The sequence below is a fragment of the Boleophthalmus pectinirostris genome, unplaced genomic scaffold (genome assembly GCF_026225935.1).
Source record: "Boleophthalmus pectinirostris isolate CB_2022bp ecotype Guang Dong unplaced genomic scaffold, ASM2622593v1 HiC_scaffold_14, whole genome shotgun sequence".
Lineage (NCBI taxonomy): Eukaryota > Metazoa > Chordata > Actinopteri > Gobiiformes > Gobiidae > Boleophthalmus > Boleophthalmus pectinirostris.
In genome coordinates, this window is record NW_026571047.1 from 24,896,580 (window position 1) to 24,920,184 (window position 23,605).

General features: G+C 37.1%; 1 protein-coding gene across 1 annotated transcript; it reads left to right on the plus strand.

Annotated features, from left to right (window-relative positions):
- Nucleotides 1-5,981: 5,981 nt before the first annotated feature.
- Nucleotides 5,982-20,208, plus strand: LOC110174588 (cytochrome c oxidase subunit 7A-related protein, mitochondrial). The gene is made up of 3 exons (XM_020940694.2): nucleotides 5,982-6,133; nucleotides 14,672-14,803; nucleotides 19,893-20,208. Exons 1-3 carry the CDS (start codon nucleotides 6,062-6,064, stop codon nucleotides 20,031-20,033), a joined length of 345 nt encoding a protein of 114 aa, XP_020796353.1. The 5' UTR covers nucleotides 5,982-6,061; the 3' UTR covers nucleotides 20,034-20,208.
- Nucleotides 20,209-23,605: the final 3,397 nt, after the last annotated feature.

Sequence of the window (23,605 nt, forward strand, 5' to 3'; positions counted from 1 at the left end):
ATTTCACAAGCTTATAAAGCCGCTATGCAAAATGAATGGGTAATTACTTTATATTAATGATACTCAGACATAAAACCAAATGCTTTATTAATGAACTCCATAGCCTAACAGCTTTTTATAGCCAGAAAAATGAACTTATCTACGCAACTGGAGGAGCTGTGGTGGAGTCGGTGTAGCACGTACACCTCACAGCAAGAAGGTACCAGGTTCGATTCTCATTAATGGAACGTAATGTAGTAAAAATGGTAGTGATTGTGTAACTTTTCATGGTGGAGGGTCCGTCAAATGTTTTTCCCAGTGGAGGTGTTATTGCTTTGTCTGGAACCTTTATATCTTCATGGAGCCCAAACCAGAGCAAGTTACAGGTCAGATCTGTGAAGAGGTGACCCCGCTCAGTCAGAATGCCAATTTTTGGGGTTTTTATTTTTAGTTTTTTTTTTTAGTTTTGTTATAAATGTATTTATTTATTTATTTTATATTAATTTATTATTTGGGACAGAGTGTGTTAATGGACAAATATGACACAGCATGAATGTAAACACACCGGATTGTAGTCTAAGGCTAATTTCCATCTATTGTCCCAAGGGACTGACGTCACAGGGGGTCAAACAATTAAAAAAATTGCACACTCCATTCATTGCACAGTTCCCACTTTTGCACACTTCATTCATTGCACCGTTCCCATTATTGCACAGTCCAAAAGATTACACAATCCAGTCATTGCAATTCCCAATATTTTGCTGTCAATTTGGCCACACATTCAATACCAAAATATGTCCATAGAAAATCAGTTAAAATCACAATGCAACTATACATGAGTATGTTTGGTTTGACCATAAGAATTTTTTTATTTGAGCTTTCAAAGAGCTGTGCGTAGAACACTCTCTCAGTGTTAGTGGAAGACTGTTCCACAGATTTCCACCTTGGACAGATAAAACATTCTGACCAAAGGTAGTCCGTCTGTGGGGTATGACCAGAATATGAATATGAATAAATGTGAGTTAGATCTGTTTAATGTCACACCCATCTGCTCTAAACTAAAGGTAAAATGTAGCTGTTAACTTGAAAACTACCACTGCATGACATCATAAGGTGGAACAAAGCATTTTGAGCTTTGGTACACAGACTAATAATAAATGTGTGAATGAAATAAAACACAACTCCAGGTCTGTTTTGGACGAGGTAACCTCATTATGACATGATTAAAACCTCTCATGAATCAATTTTGTTTAATATAGAACCTTTTTGCCCTGTTTAATTTTATTTTACAGTTAATTTACTTATTGTGCAGTAGTTGAACCTTGCCTGAACTGCAAAATATATTGTCAGAATCCAAAGGATGTGTACATTTTTGTTGGTATCAGCCCATATTATGCTGCCCTGACTTCGTGACAGTGGTTAACACTCATGCATCAGCCGTCTGTGTTCCCTGTGGATTATAGCTCCAGCTGTGCGGTGCCGTGTCGTCCCCATCACAGCCTCTTACGGCTTAAACAGGTCGCTTTGTTGTTGACAATGAGGTGGGAAAATGAAATTCAACACCGAACTCCCTCAACTAACGTATAGATCTAACCCAACTAAAGGAGCACCATCTGGCTCGAAATGTCATCTATTCATCTTAAAGGAAAAAGAACAAAAACAACAACAACAGCAAAATGGAAATAGAAAATAAAATTGTGTTTAAAAATTGTGTCCAATGTTTTATGATTTTCAATCCATATTTTTGTCATTGTTTAATTAGAACTAGGCTATAGAACTAGTGGAGATGTTTTTTGTTTGTCTAGAATTTTTCACAGTATGGCATTAAACGTTTCTGTGTTCATACAGACCAAACCAGACCAAGTTACAGGTCAGATTTGTGGAGAGTCACAGTCAGAATATTTGTTATTCTAAGTAGATTTGAGCTTTAAAACCACATGTAGTTGAATAAATGTAAGGCAGAGCTGTTTAATGTCACACTGTGGAACATTCCAGGCAGCGCAATGACATCTCCGTGGAAACAAGCAGGTGATGGACACCCAAACAAAAGGTTACATAGTGCACCTTTAGGAATAGTCCTGTTCTAGACCTGGTTTAGATCTGGTGATCCTCAAAAGGACAAATATTTTTGCAGGTCCTTGGTATAAAATTCTGAGAACTGTGTAATAATATAAATGTATTTATTTACTGCATTTTATCTTACCACTTTATCCATCCATTCCAATTTTTTTCCGCTTATCCGGGTTTGGGTTGAGGGGGCAGCAGTCTAAGCAGGGACTCCCAGACTTCCTTCACCCCGCACACTTTCTTCAACTCCTCCAGGGGGACCCCGAGATGTTCCCAGACCAGCCGAGAGACATAGTCCCTCCAGTGTGTCCTGGGGCTTCCCTGGGGACTTCTTCCGGTGGGACATGCCCGGAACACCTCCCGACAGATGCCTGAGACACCTCAGCTGCTCCTCTCAACGTGGAGGATCAGCGGCCCTACTCCAAGCTCCCCCGTGTGACTGAGCTCCTCATCCTATCTCTAAGGGAGCGCCCAGCCACCCTGTGGAGGAAACTCATTTCAAACACTTGTATCTTGTCCTTTAGTTCATTACCCAGAGCTCATGACCATAGGCCACTTTTTTATGTGCAGCTTATACAGGGTAAGCGCACAGCAATACCATCATGCAACAAAATAAATTATAATAATAATAAATCAGCGTAGTCAGTGTAGATCCGGAGCTACTGGTCGCTCTCCACACCCTTCCAAGTAGCTCGCCAAGGGATTTTTGAATTACATTTGTTGTGCTGAATAAGTCTAATTTGGTTAATTAAATGCCTTTTACCATTATGCATGTATCATTTTGATGCTTAACTTTGTGCTCTACTATGGATAATGGTTTATGTTTTATAGACATCTAACTGTACCTCATCTAAGGCTCAATGTGGCTCTTATATTTACTCAGTTTCCTGTGACTGCTAAAATTAGTAGCTCTCTGGCCTTTTCATTTTGTAAAGGTAGCTCACCGGAAGAAAAACGTTGGAGACTCCTGTAATAAATCTTTATTCTTAGCTGTACAAGCTGCAAAGAAGCAAAGAACAATACAAAAAGCATAAAAATAGCAAACAGAAGGCACACAAAAACTGACAATGATGCAAACAATTCAATCAATTATAATAAATACAAAGAAAGGGGAGGTTAAAGGAAGGCCAACTGATAAAAATGGGTTTTAAGAGGTGATTTAAAAGATGATACTGATGGTGCGAGCCTTATCTCCTCAGGCAGGTCGTTACAAAGCCGAGGCACCCGGACTGAAAAGGCTCAATCACCCTTCATCCGAAGCTTGGACTTTGGAACAGCCACAAGAACCTGCCTGAGGATCTGTATCTGCGGGAGGCTCATATGGGGTTTAAAGTTTTGAAATGTAACTTGGTGCAAGACCTAAATGAGCTTTAAAAGTGATCAGTAAAATCTTAAAATCAACTCTAAAGCACACAGGCAGACAGTGAAGGGAAGATAAAACAGGAGTCATGTGCTGAGTGATTAAGAATGATTAATTTATTTTGGTCACAGGTATATTCTGACATTATTTTACAGAAAATCATATTTAACATACACAGATCGAAAAGGTGTCGGCTGAAGACTGAGTTTATTCTGCCTTTTCCCTTTATTTCTTTGTCAGAGCATCATTTTGACACCACTTCATCTTCATAAATACAACAAGAGGAAACAAACAAATCAGTAACAGTACAACAAAGTACTACAACACAAACTAAGTCTCATAATTCATGTATCTGCCCAGAGTTAAACATTTAAACTTCTTTATAAAATGGAAGAGAGTGGTGCACAGTTTTAAGTTTTCTGTACAATTGTTCCAGAGCTCCACCCCTTTAACAAATACACAAAATGTCATAATGTTTGCTCTGATTTTCTTTTTCATAAACATGGCCGTGCCTCTGAGCTCATATTTCAGATTTTGAACATATTCTGTAATGATTTTGACAAGAAATTGTTGTTTACTTTGAACATGATTTTCAGAGTTTGAAAACGTATAAATAACACATTAGTTGGTTCATTATAAGTTGATAATGTGATTGCTCTTATTGCCTTTTTTTGCAAGGTAAAGATTGGATTTGTTTTAGTCTTATATGTATGTATTGTTGATGTTGTTGATTGTTGATCATATTAATTGCTTCCTCCAATCTTCTAGTAATTTATGCATATGTAGTGTATGTAGCCCTTTTATACTCATGAAGTACTAGTGCAGGCTCTGGGTTCTTTTACTGTTACTCTGAAGTACAGTACAGGACCTTTAATTAATATGTAATACTAGAAACCTGTTACTTAACTAGTATCACCAACTTGTTACTTGTACAATATTGTAAATAAAATGCCCTTGTATATTTTAAATGAGTAATAAAGTAAACCTAAATGTCATGTTCCCAAATGTTCTTTTAATGGATTTTTATCTGGATTACAAGTCAATTTTGCACTATACTGAAGAAAATTTCCATGCACTTACTTTTGTTGTGACACCTTTCTAGCCGATAACTTGAGATGAAGTGATGTGAGCAGGTTTGTGACGGGCCCTCGCGTTGACAGTGTTTTAATGACCCTCCACAGACTAAAGTGTGACACAGGTAAACACCCCTGACTCCCGGCGGATATTTATCTTTCAGAGTGACGTCTTAATTACATGGCAACTCTGGAGCATCTGCAAAACGTGAAACCTGACAAAGTGTTTTAGCTTCTAACAAGCAGCTGAGGAGGTCTTCTGCTATAACATGTTTATTTTTAGTCAAAACTATAGAACTTGTATATACAAATGGAACAAGTTAACCCACTCTCTGCTGTGTTCTAAATGGGGAGTGAGTATAGGGGCGCTTACAGCTCCATCAATGGTTTCCAATTAACTTCACATTGAAAAACTCCTCTCTGGCTTTGGCATTTTTGTCTTAAATGTTTGTATTAAGTCACTGTACATGATTCTGGTGTCTTTATTATGCTATTTTTTCTATAAATAAATTCCAGTTCCTAATACCAAACTCTGCTTCAAATTCGCCTCAATAACTGCAGGCCTAATGAGCTTCATTTGACTGGAGCCGAAAACTATGGGTGACATCACTCTGCCTTAGTCCACATCTTTACACAGATATGGAAAACAATAAAATGGGATGTACATGATACTAAAAAATTACTTCTCAATAACAAAGCATGTAAAAAATAAACACTGATATGCAAATTAACACATTTAAACCATTATGCAAAGTTTTCTATTATTAGATTATTATAAATAACCTTTACTGCTCCACAACCCTACTGTCAATATGTCTATATAAGCATTAACAGTATAAATTCTATGTGTTTTCAAGTTATTTTTGGTAAATTGATAGGTATAGACTAATTATTTTCAGATAAATGACATAGGCAAGGTTTCCAAATTTATTTTTAGTAGCCCAATAAGCTTTTTCTCACACTATAAGTTCACCTTAAATCAGGAAATAGGCAAATAAATCTGTTTACTATAGTATATATAGTCTATTATAGTTTCTTATTTTAGGATAAACTTGTTAAGAATATTGTTGGAACATTAAATCACGTGTATGTATGCATGTAATTCTACTCCTGTATATCTTTATGTGATTTTGTGGAACAATTTTGGTTTGATTTTCAGTTCAGGGGAATTCAGTTTGATTAAATCTGAGCGTTTATTTTATCATTTTATTATTGTTGTTATGATTATGTATTTGTGCAGCATTTTGGAAACTGTTTATGAAATGTGCTATATAAATAAAGTGGATTAGATTGCTGTGTTTTTTAGCTTTTTTTTTTTTTTTTTTTTCATGTGAACTGTATACTTTTATAAGGTACCGTTTTTGTTTGTATCTACAAAACGAAAATCTGCAGTTTAAAAAAAATCTAAAATAAAAATAGTTCGCGAATATCGCAAATTCAGCAAATTCGCAAATATCGCAGATCTGTTTTCACTCAGGCGCCTCTATGTTACGTCACTTTCCCGCGACGGCCACAGCGAGAAGACCCTTAGCCGCCGGACTTTGCTGGACGGTAACACCTTTCCGCGTCCTTCAGTAACAAAATGTACTATAAATTCAGCGGATTCACACAGAAACTTACGGGAGCGGCACCGGCCACCGCCTACAGCCCGCAGGTAAGCGCCGACAACCGGATTATTGTCCAATATCAGCCCGGTTACCAAAGAGTATGACCTTCACGTTTCCCAACATCACCGCAAACACCGGGGCCGCACGGATCAGGCGAATACGTGTTAGATTATACATTACGAAGTCAGTTTAACGTTATTTAGTGTCATTTTCAGTGTTTTCGAGCTGTTTTGTAGATGGTAGAAGTTGTAAATTGCGGGTTTAGATGTGAGGCTCAGTGCTACATCCTATTAGCCCGGTGCTAATCGGATGTCACGTTTTTGACCTATGCACGTAACTTGAAAAGTTCAGTGTTTTTCCTAAGTTTTCCTCATTAAAAAGCCAATTCTTATATTTTTAGGACTTAAAACTGTGTAAATGAACGCGCACGTAAACTGGCACTACCTCAGATGACCCCCTGTTGTGCTCTCAAGGTGTTCCGACTGTCAACTTTACTCCACATCACGAAGCATCGAGTTTCATTTGAGGTTTGCGTGACTTGATGTCGCTATTTACCCAGGACAGTACCAGTTTTGAGCCCTGTGTCCCCTCTCCCAGCAGATTTGTCCCCGTTTTATACAAGAAATGTCCCAGGTGTCTCAGATATTTTTGACTAATCTGATCCTTGCCTTCGATATAACACGAAAAAGCTGCTTAAAAATGAACAAAACACAAAGAAAATGTGACTAAACACAGCTCTCCTACGGTGTAATTACAGCAAAGCAAAGATGAATAAGTTCAAGGTGGCACATAATGATGCTCTCAGAATTCTGCTAAAGACTCCAAGGTGGGAAAGTGGTAGTGCTTTGTTTGTGACTGCAAATATTCCCACATTCTAGGCTCTAATGAGGAACCTCATGTATAAATTTATGTGTAGGTTAAATGAATCAAGAAATGGAATTATATAGGGGTGTGCAAAAATATCGGAATATCGATATATGGTTTCGTTTAATGTGATGAATACAGTATCGATATTGTGGGCTACTGTATCGATATATCACCAAGAGTATTTTTAGGCATGTTTTACTAAATTATTTTGTTACAGAGCTACAGTTTTGTTGCTTGTGGAGTGAAAGGAAGCTCATTTATGCAACACATTTGATATTTTTACTGTTTTGATGATTAAAATGTTTGTGTTTCATATTAACTTTGCACAAGAAGTGGTTTAACAAAGACTTTTAGTGTCACAGCCATGATTTAGCCTTTATTTTTTATTGAACCATATCGAATCAATTTGAAATATATCATATTGAATCGAAAGTGCACTGTATTGAGATATGTATCATATCGTGGCCTGTGTATCGAGGTATGTATCGTATCGGCAACTTCTTAATGATACCCAGCCCTAGAATTATAACATGCTTGGCTGATATAAAGGAAAGTGACACCCAGTATTATTCTGACACCCGGAAATGTTGGAAGAGCCAGCTAGATGTATTTTAGCTATATGGACCTTGCATCACTATGTTTTTTTGTTTTTTATTTTTTATATGTGTATGTGTGTGCTGGTGGTGTGTTTATATATGAATGTAGTGTATTGTGGGTGTGTGTCTATTTGTGTACGGCTTGGACTCTGAGTCTGTAAATAGTTATATATATATACATAAATTGACTCACATTAGTGGCGAGTGCAGAACAGTTTTCCTTAACTATGCACTTGATTCACAATTTTATTATTACCAACCACCAGAAACCAGGGATGTCCCAGTTTTTTTATTTTTTATTTTGAAAATCCGGTCACCCTAATTTTAGTAATATCTGCATCCAAGGATAGCCTCAATGTAAATAGGTTAATGTAAATGCTACATGTGGTATCATTTTACCGTAGTTAAAATAACTCCTCGTGACTTTCTCCTGTATGAGGTATGAGTTACGAGTTGAGTCCACGTATGGATTTAGTTTGTTTTGCTTTTTGTTGCTGCTGTTTTTGTTAATTACAACCAAAAATAATATGTTACAAATTTCAAGGTGTGGTAGAAGTTCACTGGTAATTATTTTGGCAGCAAGTACCGGTTTTTCTGTTTACCTGTTTGTTCTGAGTTCCGTATTTACAAAGTCCACCTTTTCTTCGCATTGGTCTAGGAGAGGTCAGGTTAATTTTTTTTTTCTGTGAACATCTGAGCTATTGAAGGTTGGACAATGAGCAGCTTAGTTACCGTATTTTCCGGGCTATTAGGTGCGCTCTTAAGCCTCCAAACCCATCAAAAAAACGACTGTATGCCCCACAATCAAGAGCGCTCTATACTAGGGATGGGCATTCATTGAAATTTTCTTAATCGATTGTTCGGAAGAAGTAACGATCGATTATTGATTAATCATTAACGTTTTTATATTAAAATGATCGTCATTATTATTACTGTCTGCACTACTAATCTGCATAAATAAATTCAACTTTACGACATAAACCGTAACGACTCTAGAGCCACATCAGCCCGTTTGAGATTATAATGTGTTTAATTCAGTTTTGCGCAACTCTCACAGAAACAAAACTTAAAACTGCATCGCTAATTTGCATAAACTAAGAGAAGATAAAACTACAGCTCTTGTGTTGCTGATGTGGTCAATTTCTGTTGGATTAAAAGACATGACTCAGTGGAATACAGGTTAGTGTGACCATATTAGCGTTTGTCAAAACCAGGACACTGTACGGGGGGTGGGAGGTTGGGACTCGTCATCGACATTGCGCGACTCTCACCTGGCAAAACTTTTTCCCACTGGACACCGAAACATATGTGCTGCTTTGTACACTGTGCACATGGACTCACACTTGTCCCAAACGCAACGAAAAGCGTGGAATTTCTTATACAAGTCATCATTAAATACGCATTCGGTACGTTGCAGACTGACCGACTGTTTGTGTTTGCTCGCTCCTTCTGATACAGAGAGCTACATGTACAGACCCGTTTGGTCACGCTACGCACAGCAACCTACATTCGGTTTGTCCATTAAAATGAACGTAATCGATGAAATTCTTAATGATCAATTATCGATTAATCGATTAATCATGCCCATCCCTACTCTATACACAAATCCTCTCGGGTGTCCCAGCACAACTTCAGTAAACTACTAAGTCGCACCACCTGCAGCGAACGCAAACACACACGGAGCAGACAGCGACCACACATCGAAAAACACCCACAGCCACACTCATCACTCCACGCCGATGAGGAACAGAACGGAGGAACGAACCGAAAAAGCGAGTGCAATGTGCCACTTCTAGACACAACTGAACAACTGAGTCACTGCGAACACGCCGACAATCCAGCGGTCCCAGACAGCACCCTCCCTACACGCCACAACTGAACAAAGCCCAGAGTCACCGTGAACGCCACAAACAAAACCACTGACCCATCCAACTGTTGTGTTTCGTTTAAAGTCCGGTGCGGTTTATTTGTGAAAAAAGTTCGAAAATAGACCATTTAATGACAGTGTGTTTTATAATCCAGAGCGCCTAATAGTGCGGAAAATACTGTACCATATTTATAGCTTATTGTAGTATATTTTCACTATATCACATGTGAAGAATTGTCTTTTGCTTTGCTCTTTGTTAACTTTCTCACATGTTTGCTTTCCTTTTCACAACTTAATTCCACCCTATATATTCCTAAAGGTTAGCTAATGTTTGTGTGTTTGACCTTTGGGGAGGTTTTATCAGCAGTTTGAGTAAATAACAGCGTCTCATTGGGCACATCGCGACCTTTACTGCTGCTTTGTCCTTTATCTCAACGCCCCACTGTTATTGGGCTACTGTAGGTCAGACACCCTTTTATCTTAATGGGGCTGGAGAGGTGGTTTGGTTTGGATTTTGCATAGAGAATGAATGAATACACTATTTAACTTTTTGTTCTTTCCAATATCTTCCTTTAACAAACAATAGAAATTACCTTGACGCAGAATTTCACAAATTACAATAACAAAAAGCAAAATAATGGTAATACAATTATAAAAAACTAAACAAGTTTTCTCAATACAAATATACAGATTTATTTTTAATATATACAAGTAAAATAAAAGGATTACTGAAAAAGTAAAGCAGTAACATTGCCATGAAGACCAGCAGTTGGCAGACCCCCACCTGAAGCTGCACAGTGTATGGGGGTGAGCGATGTACCAAAGTAATTGTCATGATTATTATGATTATCATGATTATTAAGAGCTTCATCCTAGATCAGAGGTGGGCAGTTATTTTTTCCGTGGGGCCACATGAGAAACAGAAAATATTGTGAAGGGCCGGGCCAAAATGTAACTCAGTTTTGCATAATATTAATTGTATTTCTTTATAAAAAGCCGTACATAGCGTTGTTTTGATGAGCTGGTCAGACTGGTAAGAGTTTATATTATGACTAAGTAATGAAAAAGTGAGGCTGCCTTACAAAAAATGTCATTTAAAAACGCCTCTAAAATAAAAGCAGTGCAGCTTTAGTCCATGTATGAGGTCAAATTAAATATAAAAATAAAATATGTTTATTTTGTAATTCCAAATTATCTTGAACAGGACAGTCAGAGTCAAATAAAGATCCGTATGTGGCCCGGGAGTTGTACAATGCCCAGATCTGTCCTAGATCCTGCTCGGTGTTTCCTGCAGAACTTTATAGTTAAGGTCGCTTTGACAACAAGTGGCCCCCACCTTGACTACGTCCCTCTGAACCACGTGAATCCTTGTAAAACTACGATCATCTCCACGTAACCCCCCTCCTGCTCCTTTTTCGCCAGCTCCGTCTTGCCTAAGGGGAACACTCCGGGAAACACTGCTGCTGTTTTTGGTTTGATTAGGATTAGTTTCATTTTATCTGCTCTCAAGAGGTTACTCTGTTTTTTTTTTAAGAGTTCAAACTTCACTGTGATTGGTTAAATCCACTTGTCACTCAATCAGCGCATGACAGAAGCTGACCACTAGGGGGAGTGGGTGGGGGAAAGTGTGTAGCGTTGTATTTAAACACAAAACCATGAATCTCTCGATAACAGCAGTTTGGCTCAGACCAGGAGGTGATTTATTTTTCCCAGTCCTGATTTTTCTTTAGACATGGAACTTATGGACTCGTATAATCTTACACACAGTAGGCTCTTCCTTCAGCTATAGGTACTCCTGTGTTACATCCTGGTAAGATTTATGTTATTCTATTTTCTGTTTTGTCCCCGAAGGCCTCGCTCACAGCCGGGTCATTTGGGTCCAGCTCAGATTGAGTTTGAAGTGCCTCTTGATTGTGATGCTCTGATCTGGAGGAAGCTGCTTCACCCACTGCAGTTTAGAAAATAAATCTCAATATTACCTTATTTTAGTGCGTGTGGAGGAGGAGAGTGGGAGCAATAAAAATTAAACCTGACACATCAAAACACAAGCAGAAGAAGCCCTTTTTATATTTGCAAATTCACCAGAAGGATCCGCATATGAAGGGTTAATGATTTTGGAAATGTATCTAATGGCAATTTTTGGGCTGTTGTTGTTTTGGATTGAGTTCAGAGTGCGTTTTCACCAGAAGCATTTCAAATCTGAATTACTGTAATCACATGCACTTCAGAGCATCTTTGAAGATGTTCAAGCTACAGGTTTATTGGGTTTATGAATAATAAAAGAGGATATCTTCTTTGCAAATACAATTATACGAAGCTTCTTAAATTATTCCAGTCTTTGCGATTTGCGAATATTGACCCTTTGATATTGCCTACGCTTGCGGCCTTAATGCAAATTCTGTTTGGATTCTGAAACGTTTCACACAAATTGGACAAAATTGGACCATTCCTGAGTAGTTTTGGAATAAGTGAGTAGCGTAAGACCACACGATGAGACAAAAGTTAAACTGAGGATTACACTGTATAGTCGTCCCTCGCTCTGTCGCGGTTCACCTTTTGCAGCCTCACTGTTTTGTGGATTTTTTAAGTGCAATTTTGCTTTTTTTTTTTTTTACAGCTTATGAGCCCGTGTATTGTGTTCCTCCCCCTGCATCCTGATTGGCTGAGGGATTGTAGACCACTGTCAATCAATCTCCTCCGTGCCGTGTCTCCTGTACAGTACAGAACGTGTTCAGCTTGACAAATTTACATGAATGTTTACATAAATGAAGTGCAGCTTGATTGGGAAATTGCTGCACTTACCATGAAGTGCGGAGCTTTCCGTCGGTTCTTTCTCATGCGGTCACCTCCGAGCCTGTCCCGACAGTGAGTCCTGTTTCAGTTCTGGTTTAGTCCTGGTTTAGTCCTGTTTTAGTCCTAGTTCAATCCTAGTTTAGTCCTCCTCTTCAGTCCTGGAATCAATCCTAGGTTAGTCCTGGTTTAGTCCTGGTTTAGTCTTGGTTAAGTTCGTGGTGGATGCAGCGCAAAAGTTTGATATAATCTCGGGTTAATGGGTGGGTGCGGGCTGGTGCGGGCAGTTTGTTACATAAAGAAAGAGGAAAATAAGAAAAAGGCGACAGCAGCAAGTTTTAAGAAGGATGCCAAAAGTGTTGTAACTGTCCTGTCTGAGAAAAGTGTGTAAAGTTTGTGCTGAGGGGTTTTACAGCCTTAAAACATTTATAATAATTGTAAAATATAAAGTTGACTACTTTGCAGATTTCACCTATCACGGGTTATTTTTAGAACGTAACCCCCGCGATAAACGAGGGACGACTGTATTGAATAAAGTGCGTTTTTAATTAAAATTATGATTGTAGATTGTGATAGTATCAAACCTGCTCCTTAGTGTTGAAACTCAAGATAAACATTTTTAGTGTCGTGAATCATTAATATTGTTGTACGTAGATATTTTCTATTTTCTTAGATTTTGACATCCTCACATCTTGGACAAATCTGCAGCAGAGCCTGGTCCTCTCAGTGAAAATAACACATGGGTTTATGTTGGACAGGAAGCCACCGCGCTGATCGTTATCTGTGGACAATTGAGTTCATGTATCGACAGGCCCAGTGTTGGCCTCACACAATGAGTCGTATTGAAGAAACTGGGGCGCCACTTCTGGTTTGGATCAAAATATATACAGGATACAAGAGGTTAGGTTCTGCCAAAAACTGTAATTTTGAGTTTTCTGACATTTCTATTTGATTGCCAGTATTTCCCGTTTAAGGTTTAAGGTTTTAACAAGACTAAGGCGGCCCAGGCAATCCTTGTTTAGAATAAAAATAAAAACAAATAAATAAAATCTTTGGACTAAATCTGTCACGTATTAATCCAACTTTATTACTCCAATAAAGTTACCTGTATATCTAAGTTAATACATCAGTACCTAAAGCAAAAAGTGTTATTTTTAATACCACATTAATGCTGAGTTTTATCTAGAACAGGGGTCTAAATCGTAGCATGGTTTAGCTCTGGTTTAATCTGAGTTTAGTCTTGGTTTAAACTTGGTTTAGTCCTGATTTTAATTCTGATTTTGGTCCTAATTTTAGTCCTGGTTTTAGTCCTTGGTTTAGACTTGGTTTAGTCCTGGTTTTAGTTCTGGTTTAGTCCTGGTTTTAGTCCTGGTTTAATCCTGGTTTTGACATGGTTTAGCCCTGGTTTAATCCGGGTTTAGACTTGGTTTAGTCCTGATTTTAGTCCTGGTTTTAGTTCTGATTTTGGTCCCAGTTTTAGTCCTGGTTTTAGTCCTGAGTCCTGGTTTAGTCTTGGTTTTAGTCCTAATTTTAGTCCTGGTTTTAGTCCTGGTTTTAGTCCTGGTTTAGTCCTGGTTTTAGTCCTGGTTTAGTTCTTGGTTTTAGTCTTGGTTTTAGTCCTGGTTTTAGTCCTTATTTTAGTCCTGGTTTAGTTGGTTTAGTTCCTGGTTTTAGTCCTTTAGTTTTAGTCCTGGTTTTAGTCCTGGTTTTAGTCCTGGTTTAGAGTCGCAGTCCATGTTGTGTATACAAGGCAGAAAAGGTGACGCTCTAGACTATGAGGAGTTTGTCAGAATGGCGTCAGAATTTCACAGCTGATACTCGCACACACAATTACCGATAATAATCATTACTCCTACAGATGTGCACAGATGTGGACCGTTATTTTATCTTTGTGTGTGTGTCGCTCCTCCCCAGTGGCTCTTTGGCCGCTGATTTAGACTATTGAGGCAAAGATTAGACTATGAGGGGGGGGTCTTACAAGAGATGAACCTTTGTGGAAAAATATCAAATTCACACTGGTGTTGTAATTGTGATTTCTTTTTGAATTTTTTTTTAATTAAAGAAGAACTATGAAATTGCATTGTTTTGCTCATAGTGTTTAACAAAATGACTGAATGAAAAAAAACTTGGATGCACGAATCTCAATAACAATAATCAATTGACTCCAATAGGATTCAAGGATACGTTTTTACAGATTTTTTTTTCCGAAGTTAATCAAAGTAGTGACGATTGTAGCTTCCAGAAAAACACAACATGAAACACTTGCAATGGAAAGATTGCAGTGCACAGTTTTAGAAATAATGAGGAGTGGGCGTATTTTATGGATAACTTTGGAGAACATTCCAGGCAAACAATAACATCTCCATGAAGACAAGCAGACCCTTAAGCCGGAAAAGTTACCAAGTGCACCTTTAAAACAATATCCAATCATTTAAATATTTGTCCTTGTAATTTTCTGTTTGCAGGGGCTGAAGCCGAGCCTGCCGGAGCCCCCCACGATGATCTTCGCATCACCGACCAAAGTGGTGTCCGAGTCGGGGGCTGTGGTCGAGTACATGGGGTCCAACAAGGTGCCAGATCTGCAAAGGATATTCCAGGTACAAAACACACAAACAAAAACTGTTGTACTAAATATTAGAGATGCACCAATACGGATAAGAAACATTAATATTGGTTCAGCTGAGATCCTGTCTGGGCCTTTAATTGAACTTAATAAGATTATTTACGGGCTGATTTTGAGCCTAGAATGTCTCAGTGTTTGAACTCTTACTCACACAAAGCTGTTCTGTTGTTATTTGAAGGATAAATGACAGTTCGATCTCTTCTTGTCTAAAAAGTTATTTCTTTTAAAACATATTTTTAAGGAAATAACACTGCACTACTTGGTATGTATCGGGTGCCAGATCTGCAAAAGTTCTTCCAGGGACAAACAAACAATCGTACTCAATAGTAGGGATTACTGATACGGATACTGATACTAAAAAAATGAGCTGGATCAGGTATTTGTTCGATGATGGTTGGGCTTTAATTGGATCTAATAAGAGTATTCACAGGCTGATTTTGGCCTTGAACGTCTCATAATGTTTGAAAATTTATTCATACAAAGCTGTTTATTTGGATGAAAAAAGGAGATCCGAGTTACTCCGAAATACTTAGCTATGATTTGCTATGATACAACTGTGTATAAATACATTTTTTGACATACAAAGGAGACAAAGTGATGCATCAGAATAGAAATGTACGTCAAAAATGGATATATACACTGTTAAATGCCTCCAACATACACCTGTCAATTTTACGTTCCGTGATGAAGATTTAAGTCGAAATGCGAATAAAATCATAGCAAAGTATATCAGAGTGCCTCGGATCTCCTTTTTTCATCCAGTCAGTCATTTGCCCACTTGGGATCTCCGAAGAGCACCTGATCATTATTATTTTACTTCAGCAGTGATCCAGTGAGCGCTCTAACTACAATCTACCTCTTCGCATTATCGCTGACTAAAGCTGTTTATTTGTTGCTTTGTTTTACACGATTTTAGAAGTTTGATTAATTAAAGGTTAAATAAAACGATGAATAGCAGTTTCATAACACAATCGGATCTCTTGTGTAAAAAATGAATTGTATTTTAAGGAAATAAAGCGCCATTTTTCATCCCTACCCTGGTATTGTTAAGTTTAAATTGGCAGATAATTAAAATAAAAGTGTCAGTGTCTAAAAAAGCTGTATTGGTGCATTTCTACTAAACGGGGTTGAACAATTTGGAGGAAAAGTCTTACTCTGATTTATCTGTCTTGCATTGAGACTGTGATTAAATTTACGATTTATGTTTTAATAATAATAGGATTTTGTTCAGAAGAATTATCAAAAAGTCTGAAATATGAAGAATGACCTGAAGAAATATGTTTTTTACGTGAATTCTTGGGATTATAACGGAAATAATTCACACCAAATTCTTGTCAGGCTATTTTAAAAGCAAAAATTGTCCTGTCTACAATTATATCGCAATAAATATCGTACCGTGAGATTTATATCGTGAAAATATCTTATTGAGAGATTTGGATATAGTTTCATCCCTAGTGATTTACTAATTGCGTCCATTCAAATTGCGATTTTGTTTTGGACTGTGACTAATCTTGCAGCAGTGGCACTAAAAAGCCGGAAGAAAATGCTTTAAATCAGTTCTGTATTAGCATTACTTGCATTACAAAAATGGATTTGGCAAGGTCATGTTATAATTTGTGTTCCAACCTCAGAGGCTGGTACATGCCCACTGCTTTGTACTTACTTTATTCTCCAATTTTATTTTCTTTAATCAGTGATATGTGTAGGATTTGGCAGCGCAGCGTAATCATTTTAGTACTGATGGAGAAAAAAAATGCTACTCTCTAGGGATGTAATGATATCCAAATCCCTCAATACGGTATTTTCACAGTTCCGATATTTATTGCTTGCACTTTTGTACTTTTTTTTGTTTTTTTTTTTTTTTTATTGAATTCCATTAGATATACAATTTCAAACATATTACAATAATGTGTTTTACATCCAAAAATACAGAACAAAACGAGAACAAACCCAAACTGTTGCACCATTTTAAAAAAGATAAATAAATAAAAAATAAATAATAATCATAATAATAAGTACATACAAAACATTACTTACTAAACAAATAGTAGTTACTCCTGTGAAATAAGTGAGGGATCAACATCTTTGATCATACTCAAAACAGGTTGCCAAGTACTGTAAAACTTATATGTACAGCCGTATTTTTTAACACAAAAGTCAGTGGATCAGTTCACATTTTCGTTTTGCCATTTGTAAAACTCTTTGATTGCGTTGTCAAATCACAAGAGCACTCACAGCTACGTTTTGCAGAGTATTCACCGCATTATTTATTTGTACATCGTCACAGCCTCCGTTTGAAACCGAAGCAGATTAAAAAGCAACATCGTGTTCCCATTAGCGCGCTGCAGTTTGTTTTATTCAGAATCTTTCATTTGGGATGAGATCGTGACCCACTGAACAGGCCTTTTAAACTGCAATAACTCAAGTCCCCAGAGAATTTGGAGGCGACAAATGGATGTTAAAGATCAGTTAATCAATGAGCTTCAGTAATAAGAGAGAAGGCAGAGTACCAATCACACTCTCCAAGGAATAAAACATGTAACATAATGTTTTTTGGGGGGGGTTTATTGGTGTCGAAATGAATGCTTTCAAATCAAGGCTGTGAAATGAAAATCTTAAAGATGCACTGTGTAACTTTTCTGGTGGAGGGTCCAGTTTGTCTTGTTTAATCCACAGTTTGGAAATAAATTTGGTAATCACAATGGAGACAGATTTATGGTCAGATCTATGGAGAAGCAAGCCTGCACATGCTAAGATTTAATGTTTTTTAAGTAATTTTTCAGCTTTAAAAACACCTCTAATTGAACAAACGCAAATGAGATATGTTTAAAGCTCTACTGTGGAACATTCCAGGCAAAGAAATAACATAAGGCTCTGCAATTAACTGAATTTTGATCGCGATTTTGATTTGTGTGTCAAACGATCTTGAGTAATAACGGGTTGAAAGGATTTAAAGCTTAACAAAGTTTATTTTGGGATGATTTTTTTAATACAAATAAGTATATTTATTAGATTTAAAAAAATATAGAGATTGTAGAGCAGCTGGATATAGTTTATTTTGGATACATTTATGTTTTTCTATGCCTTATTTCACGTATAAGTGGGTGTATTTTATTCATTTTATGTTTTATACGTCGCAAAACTGCTCGAAGGTTCATATTTGTAGACTATATTTATTTTGAATCTGAAAGTTTTGCGTGAACAACAAAGTGTTTTTTTTTAGATAGAAATGCTGAATAAATGCATCGTGTAACTAAAAAATAATCATTTAAATAATCGTGATAATGATTTTTTTCCATTATTGATCCACCTTAGAAGTTACTTAGACCATAGAGAAGTTTTCTAGCACTGCTTAATGTCTGGGTGCAGGTGCTGGGGTTTAGGTATTGACGATTCAGAACAGAGTGAGTCATTTTAGGTTTAAACCAACTCGATTTCAGCATTGAATCTGGCAACCTAAGTGCAAGACTCAAGCGAGGCTCATTCTGCTTTCTGACTGGATAATCGTCTTGAACCAAAACCCCAAATTATAACATCACCAACTTTTGTAATTACGAATAAATCAGCATCACAGTTGTTTTTAGTGAAGGCTGTATTTGATTTGAACTTGTTAACTCTGGGATAAACCTGCTAAAACTTTATATTTGTTAATAAGTTGGATAGTCCTTGAAAATTTGCACCACTCAAAAACAGGCTGTTGACACTGACTCATTTTTTAATTTAAAACGTGCCCGGACTGGTGGTTAATGACCTTATAATTTCCATTTCCAGTGAGTCATTGAACAAGCAGAAATCACAAATCGACCTGGGCCATTTTCTAATTAAAGGCTTTTGCCCGACCTGCTGAGGCGCAGCTGCGAGGAGGCCCCCTGCAGTCTGTGAGAGCCAATTACAGCCAAAAGGAAATCCCTCTTTATAATTAAACGTCGCTCGATCTTGTGAGCTGGTTTCCTCACTCTACAGAAGTGTGACTGTGTGAGGTGAATGCGATACCTGAATCCTGCAGTAATAATGTGAGATATACAGTACGTATGAAGGAAAGAGGTGCCTGCCAGAAGTTCTTCTTCTTCTTTCTCTTCTCGGAAATTTACTTTTTAAACTTATTATCATTATACATATCCTCTTTAAAAACATACCTGGAGTTGTATTTAACTTAATTTACACTTGTTTGATGAATCTTGAGAGTAACTCTGTTTTCCTTGAGCTGTCACAAAACAGTTCTTGATTTTTACCAGGATTGTTGCGTCACAGGTAGAAACCCAGTGCAGTTTTAAAGTCCATAAGATTTTCAGACTTGTTCTAAGCATTTCTGAAGTCCAATTATACTTATTATTACAGCTATTTATTTTCAACTAACTCTTTTATTAAATACAGGGTTCCTACTTTTTCACTAACAAAATTTCAAAATTTTTCCATAACTTTTTTATGACCTACAGTGAATTTTCCATGACTTTATGACACCTACATGTGTAGAATTGATCAGACTTTTAGGGCTAAATTTGAAATGTTAACCCTTTCCACTGACCTTATTGTTTGGTATTATAGTTTTGTAACATTCAAAATAAAATAAAGTGCAATTATTGTCATCTCTTTTTAACAAAAGGTGCAGATGTTCGTAAATAATCGTAATAGCCTAATGAGAACTTAACAGAACGCTGTAGTTGGTGAAAGAGATACTAAAATTACATAACTTTCCCAAAACGTTCATTGAATTTACAAAATTCCATCACCTTGTCCAGGCCTGCAATATGACATGTTCAATTTCCATGAGTTTTCCAGGATTTCCATGATTGTGGGAACCTTTGATAACTTTAGTTTTATTCCTTCTGCTGCTAGTAAATGGAATTCTCATATCACTTCCTACAAACTTACACACATTCTTTGGTTCTTTGACAAATATATTCTCAAATAAAATCACAAAAAATGTAAGATTGTGGCTCATTACTGTGAAACGGCGCAACAAAGCGGTGAGACAACGCTTAAAAAACACCAAATTTGTGGAAAAAATGCGTAGCTATCCAAGAGTTTTGACTAATATTGTTTTGTTTTTGTGTGTGTTCCAGAGGGCAGACGGTACCCCAGTCCATCTAAAGGGAGGTTACGCCGACAAACTGCTGTACCGCACCACCATGGCTCTGACAGTAGGGGGCGTAATGTACTGTTTGATGGCTCTTTACATGGCAGCACAACCCAAGAAAAACTGATTCAGGAACAACTGGACTGCCTCCTCCGGTTCACAGCGTTTTTATATGTTTTTCTTTTGTTGGGACTCTTAAAATCCACTAATGGTGACCAGCCGACTCTTTAAATAAATTATACCATGTCTGTTTTCTCTGTAAAAAGATGTCTATGAATAAATTGTAAAAAATGGAAAAACTACTTTAATTCTTTTGTGGTTTATTTTCTATTTTCTTAAATGATTATGCCTATGTAAAGGGCTGTATCAGATTTTTTTCATGCAATAAAGTCAAATTTGGCGAATCAGGAAGTTTAGTTGATGCGCTGTTAGCATGCTAGTTGTTGTTAGTATTACATTGATGACAAAACTCGCTTTGCCTGTAATGTTCCACAGTAGGAAATCAACTTCATGGAGACAAACTGATGGTATAAGATTTTTTTTTCGGTGCAGTAAAGTAAAAGTTGGTGAATTGGGAAGTAAAGCTGGTGCGCCGTTAGCATGCTAGTTGCTGTTGGCATTACAGCGACGTTAAAACTTTGCTCCGGCTTCTGAAAGTTGAGAAATTAGAACTGCACACAAACGGAGCACAACGCTTACTTCCAAATAATTTTCCTTTCCAAATAATTTCTTTTGTGGATCAATAAAGTTTGTCTAAGTCTTCGTGGTTTGCGGACGATAAAAATCCTGAAGCACATCGTATAATTTTGTCATCCAAATGAGAAAAATTTAAGCAAAATTAAAATATGCAAAATAAAAGTCATAAAAATTATGGACGCCTATTTTTAAAGTGATTTTATTAATGAAAAGGGAGCGTGCCTATGTTTCCACAGCCCATTCTTCCCTCATTTCTAAGTTTTTTTGTATGTTTTTTTTTTTTTTTTTTTCCCAAAATTAGACCCTATGCTCTCGTATTTCCTTTATCGTCAATTTCCATCAGATTTTATTCCAATTTCTTCCAATTTGGTCGTCAATTACACCCAACCTATTATCCAGCAGCAGATTACAAATATAATGTAGACGTCATGGTGCAAAGGTTGAAATGACTCTGAATCATCCCTTTTAACTGTGGTAAAAATAAAAAAATGAAAATGACTTGAGATAGAGTTTCCTTATAAGAAAAAACTTAGAAATAGGAAAAATCTTAGAAAAGACTGAGCATAGAGCTGTGGGAACATAAGATCCCAACGAAAAACATGACAAAATATAACATACCTTATGTTGTCAGAAGGGATGTCTCAATCAAATATTAGAGTTAAAATTATTTATTAATTATTGTGAGGAAAAAATAATAATAATAAAAAGAAACAGAAAACTCACACCAAAATTCTTGTAGAGGTGCAAATGCAGCAATACAAAAGTGAAAAAATGCATAGCAGACTCAGATGATCGATGTCCAAAAGCTTTTTTTTTTTAAATAATGTTTCGGCAAAAAAAAAAAAAAAAAACATCAGATATTTTTCTTGCTTTGGACCACAGCATGGAAGGAAAACAAAAAAAGTCAAAACAACTCTTGAATCCATAGTTGAATGTAGTTATCTAATACATTGCCATTCCTCAAACAGAGTTTTAGGAAATCAAACTTTCTGAACGCAACTAAAGAAATAAAAGTGAAATGTGTAAACAGATGATTAAAAAGCACTTTAAATCTGACTTGACATTTTTTGGAATACAGATGCTTATATAAAAAAAATAGTAATGGTAATGTTATTTAATTTAGCGACCTAATTTTACATTATTTTGAAACCAGTTTGTCTGATCCGTCATGTGTCCTTCGTCTTTGAGAGTTGATCCAAACGAGCGTGACCCAGGTTCAGACGGCATGCATCGCTAAGGGGGGTCTCTGTAGAGTACTACCAAAGCCTTTTAGCAGCCCTTACTGCGGATACATCTCTATAATTATATACATTAGGTGGCTTCTGGTTGATGTTTCTCATACTGCGGCTATTTTAAGGATGCTTTATGTTCTCCAAGTGGAAATGGGATGTTGAAAGGCCGGTGACGGAGAGGTACGAGCTGTCTCTGCTAATGGCAAAGGAAAATCAATTTCTCTTAAATGGACAAACGTTTTTCTTATACAAACCTACCTGGATGACTACACATACTTCTGCTCATAGATTTTTCTGATTAAACATTTTTGAAAGTTTAAATTTATGGTACTTTTCTCGTGGGTGTGTCTCCACTGATCTGTTTTGCATTCGTTCAGTATCTGTTATGTGCACACTTATGGCTCTGTCACACCTTGACGATTTAGCCTGCGTATGCCGACGTACTAGAATTTCCCTAAAACGCTGGCATACGCTGAACTATCGATGTATTTTTTTTTCAATTTTGGGCATATACATGGCATATTTGTAATGAGTTGGACATATACATAACCTATGTGTAACTTATCTAGAACAATTTGATAACTTATATATAACTTATACCAGAGGTGGGGACTTGCAACTCGTGACTTGGACTCGAGTCTGATTTGAGTCAATATATTTAGGACTTGAGACTTGACTTGATAAAATGATCAGTCTTGTCCTTTAAAAGCCTCTGTCTTGTCTTGATCTCATCCTTTAAAAGTCTGTGTCTTGTCTCAGTCTCAGTCCTTTAAAAGTCTCAGTCTTGTCCTTTAAAAGTCTCAGTCATGTCTTTTAAAAGTCTCTGTCTTGTCTCGGTCTCGTTTTTTAAAAATCTTGGTCTTGTCTCAGTCTCAGCCTTTAAAAGTCTTGGTCTTGTCTCAGTCTTGTCCTTTAAAAGTCTCGGTCTTGTCTTGTCCTTTAAAAGTCTCGGTCATGTCTCGGTCTTGTCCTTTAAAAGTCTCGGTCATGTCTCGGTCTTGTCCTTTAAAAGTCTCTGTCTTGTCTCAGTCTTGTCCTTTAAAAGTCTCAGTCATGTCTTTTAAAAGTCTCTGTCTTGTCTCGGTCTCGTTTTTTAAAAGTCTTGGTCTTGTCTCGGTCTCATTTTTTAAAAGTCTTGGTCTTGTCTCGGTCTCATTTTTTAAAAGTCTTGGTCTTGTCTCAGTCTTGTCCTTTAAAAGTCTTGGTCTTGTCTCAGTCTCAGCCTTTAAAAGTCTCTGTCTTGTCTCGGTCTTGTCCTTTAAAAGTCTTGGTTTTGGCTCAGTCTCAGCCTTACGTTTGGCAGATCCTCAGCAATTAGAGCCACGTCTCCCATTGAAAACTTTGGCAGGTCGTGAAGACGCTGCTGCTGAATCCAGGGTTTTATCAAATGCCCAGACACCAAAAAGTCGTCACCCGCATGTTTCCAGACGTTTTCCGATAAGTGTGAATAGAACCTGTTGCTCAAAAATGACTTGGAAAACATGCATGCAACATCAAATTGTTACCGCACTGTTGAAGATTTAGGTGAAATAATCACAAAATCTCTATGGTGACAAGCTTTTGGAAGACCGTGCATCTTTACTATTTTTATATTTTAAGGTTTGTTTACTGGAAGTGAACGTGCTGCAGCAACATCCTCTGGTCTATTGTTAGAAATGGGGCTTATAAAACACACTGATTGATGCAGCTATAAAGTGTTTCAAGAGGAGCTCTGGTTTTCTGATTGAAAGCACTTCTACTATTAAAGGTACACTATGTAACTTTACCGCCA